The sequence below is a fragment of the Lynx rufus genome, unplaced genomic scaffold (assembly GCF_022079265.1).
Source record: "Lynx rufus isolate CCGP_SWC_20201006 ecotype Redwood Valley unplaced genomic scaffold, mLynRuf1.p SCAF_13, whole genome shotgun sequence".
NCBI classification, from domain to species: domain Eukaryota; kingdom Metazoa; phylum Chordata; class Mammalia; order Carnivora; family Felidae; genus Lynx; species Lynx rufus.
Window position 1 is genome coordinate 42534068 of NW_025814827.1, and position 4427 is coordinate 42538494.

General features: G+C 40.5%; 1 protein-coding gene across 1 annotated transcript; it reads left to right on the forward strand.

Annotated features, from left to right (window-relative positions):
- Positions 1 to 3177: 3177 nt before the first annotated feature.
- Positions 3178 to 4146, forward strand: LOC124508275 (olfactory receptor 11H6-like). The gene has a single exon (XM_047074675.1). It carries the CDS (start codon positions 3178 to 3180, stop codon positions 4144 to 4146), a length of 969 nt encoding a protein of 322 aa, XP_046930631.1.
- The last annotated feature ends 281 nt before the right edge of the window (positions 4147 to 4427 follow it).

Below are 4427 nucleotides of genomic sequence, written 5' to 3' on the forward strand. Positions count from 1 at the left end.
CTACATAACATAGCCTCCAGCATCAGAACTGGTCTAAATAAATCGTAGGTCACATGTGTTTTATTTATAAATATATCAGTAAATATAGTTAATAAAAATAACAGTATTTTACTTGAGATGTTAGCTGAACCACATGGGCCAAGAATAAATTGTGAAATGAAAACTTCATTCTATACATTATTATTTGTTCAAATTATATATACCGGATTTCCTGACCCTGAATATGGGGCAAGAGATGGACATTTTTCTTTTTTTATTAAAAAAATTGTTTTTAATGTTTATTTTTGAGAGAGAGAGAGACAGAGTGCAAGCTGGGGAGGGGCACAGAGAGAGGAAAACACAGAATCTGTAGCAGGGTCCAGGTTCTGAGCTGTCAGCACAGAGCCTGACGTGGGGCTCAAACTCCCGAACGGTGAGATCATGACCTGAGCTGAAGTCAGATGCTTAACTGACTGAGCCACCCAGGCACACCAGGACATTTTTCTATTAAAAGGACATGGTGGGGGGGGGGATGTCATTTATAGACTATAAACACATTCCCTTTAAGAGGGAATAGTTTAAAACGGTTCACATACCTATTTAAAAATGAGAGGGAAATGTTGTAAAGGCCATCTAATAAAAACATTTAAAGATAGGGACAATTAGAGACAGAGAGAAGACAGCAAGAAACAGTATACACACACAATACACACATCCTTACAGCATGATTATTACTTAGCAACAATAAGAAAGCTCACAACACAAAACAGAGTGGATGAGAGAGACCTAAAGAAAGATGATTCAAATAGGGTTGTCTTAAGATGGCTCCTGTCATGGACGTCCTCCTGTTTACTTGGACTGATGGTGCATCCTCATAACAAACAATATCTTTGTTGTCTTGCTTTTGTTTTTAGCCAATTGGAGTTTTCTAGTATTTGCATTTAACTTTTTTCCTCTGGCTATAGATAATTATTTCCCCAATTGGTTACTATTAGGCATGTTCATTGATTAAGACAACAAATGTTTAATAAACACTCATACCAGATAGTGTCCTAGTTTCTGGGAATATGTTGGTGAGCTAAGTAATGTCCTCCTCCTGATTTTTACCAGAAATCTGGAATCGACTAACAAATTAAGACATGTGAATATTGGCAGAGCAGAGAGAAGGACTGAGATAGGGACGTTCCAGGCCTTGATATGGGCCACACATAGCATAATCAAGTATCAGTATGGCTGGAGTGGGGCTAATAGGAGGAAAAGTGGTAGGAAATTAGGACATGGAGGAAGGCCTTATTGGCCTTCTTAGCCATGGAAAGGAATTGGGAGGTATGTTAACTGTGTTTAAAAGATTGAGAGCAAGTAGTTGACGTGATCAGGTTTTTCAAAAACTGTCATCTAGCTATTATGTGGCTAACAGTCTTGGCATGTAAAAATGGAAACAAGCAATTTAAGAGGTTTTTGTAAGTAGTCAAAATGAGAATTCCATGGTAGGGTGCACCAGGGTGAAAGCTGATAAGAATGCTAAAATTGTGCACATTCTGAATGTTTTGAATATGAGGCCTAGAGTATTTGCTGATGGTTTTGGATGTAGAGTAGTGAGAGGAATAGAAGTGATGTGGCCAAAGTGTATGGCCCGGGCAACTGAGTGAATGGAGGTGCCATGTAGTGATATGGCAGAGAAAGAAAGATTGGCTAGTCTGAGGGGAGAATAATCAAAAAACAGTTTAGTCATAGGCATGTTACATTAGATATCAAATGGAGATGTTAAGTAAGAAATTGGGTAGAAAAATCCAGGTTGCAGAAGAGATTTCATAGCTAGGGAGAGAAAAATCTGGCTTTATCTCACATAGTTTTTATATCAAGGGGCTAGTGTCAGGTCACTTACAGAAAGAGTATAGTTGGAGAAGGAAAAATATCAAGGATTATGTCCTGAAAAAAACATATACAGGTCAGGTCAATCAGGAGGAACTCTGACATAGAAGCCTGAAATAATATATAAGGAGAAATGAAACTGAACAGTCCATGCACAGATCTTGAATTGTTGTTCAAATCTCAGAATGCTTTCAGTGACATAACACTATAATTATTTTTAGTTTACCTGGCAAAATGTATATAGACTGTCACTGTGAGGTACTTTCCCTGCATGTGATAAATTTCAGCTGAGGACTGAAGCTTGTGTATTCTAGTTAGGGAAAATCTCTGTTAAAAAAGAATCATTAGTCTTTAGTCTGAACCTCATTCATTCATACCAATTTCATTTAAAATGTTATTCAAGGTGAGAATATAAGAAACTTACTCCTCTTCAGCAACAATTTTTTAAATGCAAAGAGAACCAAGTTAAAAATGAGGAGTACTTTGAAGAATTTTGCATATGTCACTAAATATGGAGAGAAAATTTGCTGTAAGCCATCATTGATTAAAAGTTGAGGTTTCTGGGGCACCTACGTGGCTCAGTCCATACAGCATCAGACTGTTGGTTTCAGCTCAGGTCATCATCTCACAGTTGTGAGATCGAGTCCCGCGTCAGGCTCCATGCTGGGCACGGAGGCTGCTTGGGATTCTTTCTTTCTCTCTGTGTCCCTCCCCTACTCTTGCCTGTGCTCTCTCTCTCTCTCAAAATAAATAACTGGGGGCGCCTGGGTGGCGCAGTCGGTTAAGCGTCCGACTTCAGCCAGGTCACGATCTCGCGGTCCGTGAGTTCGAGCCCCGCGTCGGGCTCTGGGCTGATGGCTCAGAGCCTGGAGCCTGTTTCCGATTCTGTGTCTCCCTCTCTCTCTGCCCCTCCCCTGTTCATGCTCTGTCTCTCTCTGTCCCAAAAATAAATAAACGTTGAAAAAAAAATATTTAAAAATAAATAACTGCTTTTAAGTTGATGTTTCTGACCTAGGTTGAAGCCTCTCAATGACAAGAAAGCATCTAATTAATTTTATGTAGTGCTGAGGACACTAAACAAAGGCAGGTGTTTAATGACCCATGATGGGCATGGTGATCATGATGGTAAAGCTGTAATAAGCATCCACATCTCCAAGTGCCTTATTCTTCCCAATATCACTGGGTCAAAGAATGCTGAAAATGTTTAATCTAAAACTGTGCTAATTGAATTGTAAAGAAAATCAGAGACTATCTTATTGAGAAAACTTCTGCAAAGTCATCTGTAACATGGTCATGTCTTGTTATTGCAGTTTTAGGGAGAGAAACATGAAAATCCCAGCTGAAAACAACCACTCTGACCCTGTCAGTGAATTCATTCTTCTTGGCTTCCCTTGCACCTGGGAGGTCCAGATCCTCCTCTTCTCAATCTTCTTTGTGATCTATGTCCTGACATTAATGGGAAATCTGTGTATCATCTGTGCAGTGTGGTGGAATGACCATCTCCACACTCCCATGTACATCCTACTGGCCAATTTTTCCTTCCTGGAGATCTGGTATGTCACTTCTACTGTCCCTAATATGCTGGCCAACTTTCTCTCTGAGACCAATTCCATCTCCTTCTATGGCTGCTTCATCCAGTTCTACTTCTTCTTCTCCATGGGCACCACTGAGACCTTCTTCTTGTCTGCCATGGCCTTTGACAGGTACCTTGCTATCTGCAGGCCCCTGCATTACCCCGCTGTCATGACAGTTCAGCGCTGCATCAGAATAGGAGCTGGGTGCTGGGTGTGTGGCTTCTCTTGTTTTCTCCTCCCAGTTTACCTCATCTCCCAGCTTCCTTTTTGTGGTCCCAATACAATTGATCATTTTTTATGTGATCCAGGACCCCTTATGAATCTGTCTTGTGTGGCAGCTCCTGCCACTGAGATCATATGTGCCATCTTTAACTCAGTCCTCATTTTCTCCACCTTCCTCTTCATTACCAGCTCCTACACCTTGGTGATCAGAGCTGTGCTGAGGGTCCCCTCAGCAGAAGGTCGGCATAAGGCCTTCTCCACGTGTGGCTCCCATCTGGCTGTGGTGTCCCTGTTCTATGGCTCCATCATGGTGATGTATGTGAGTCCAACAGCAGGCAATCCAGCAGGGATTCAGAAAATTGTGACTTTATTTTATTCTGTGATGACTCCACTTTTCAATCCCTTGATCTATAGCCTCCGGAATAAGGAGATGAAGCAGGCCCTGACAAAACTATTTAGGATTATGAGACCTGGTCAAAGACAGCCTCTCAAGAACTAGAATCCATATATGTGTTGGACATATAGTGATATAAAATTATAGGAGGTTAATGGTCATATGCAAATTTGAGAGACAGATATGTTTCCCATATCCCAGGGAGTATTTTTAGAAATACATTTCAATGAAGCAAATAGAAAACAAGATCTTACAAGACCTTGCATAAATCATTTGTACTAGGCCATAATGTATTAATATTCCTGTGCACGTTGCATGGAAACAGGAAAATGTGACATATTTTCAGGCTTTTTTGCAGAAAAATCATATATAACCCAGATGTCAAC

Excerpts from the sequence above, each read along its gene's own strand:
- LOC124508275 (XM_047074675.1), top strand. The coding sequence starts at position 3,178 with ATGAAAATCCCAGCTGAAAACAACCACTCTGACCCTGTCAGTGAATTC.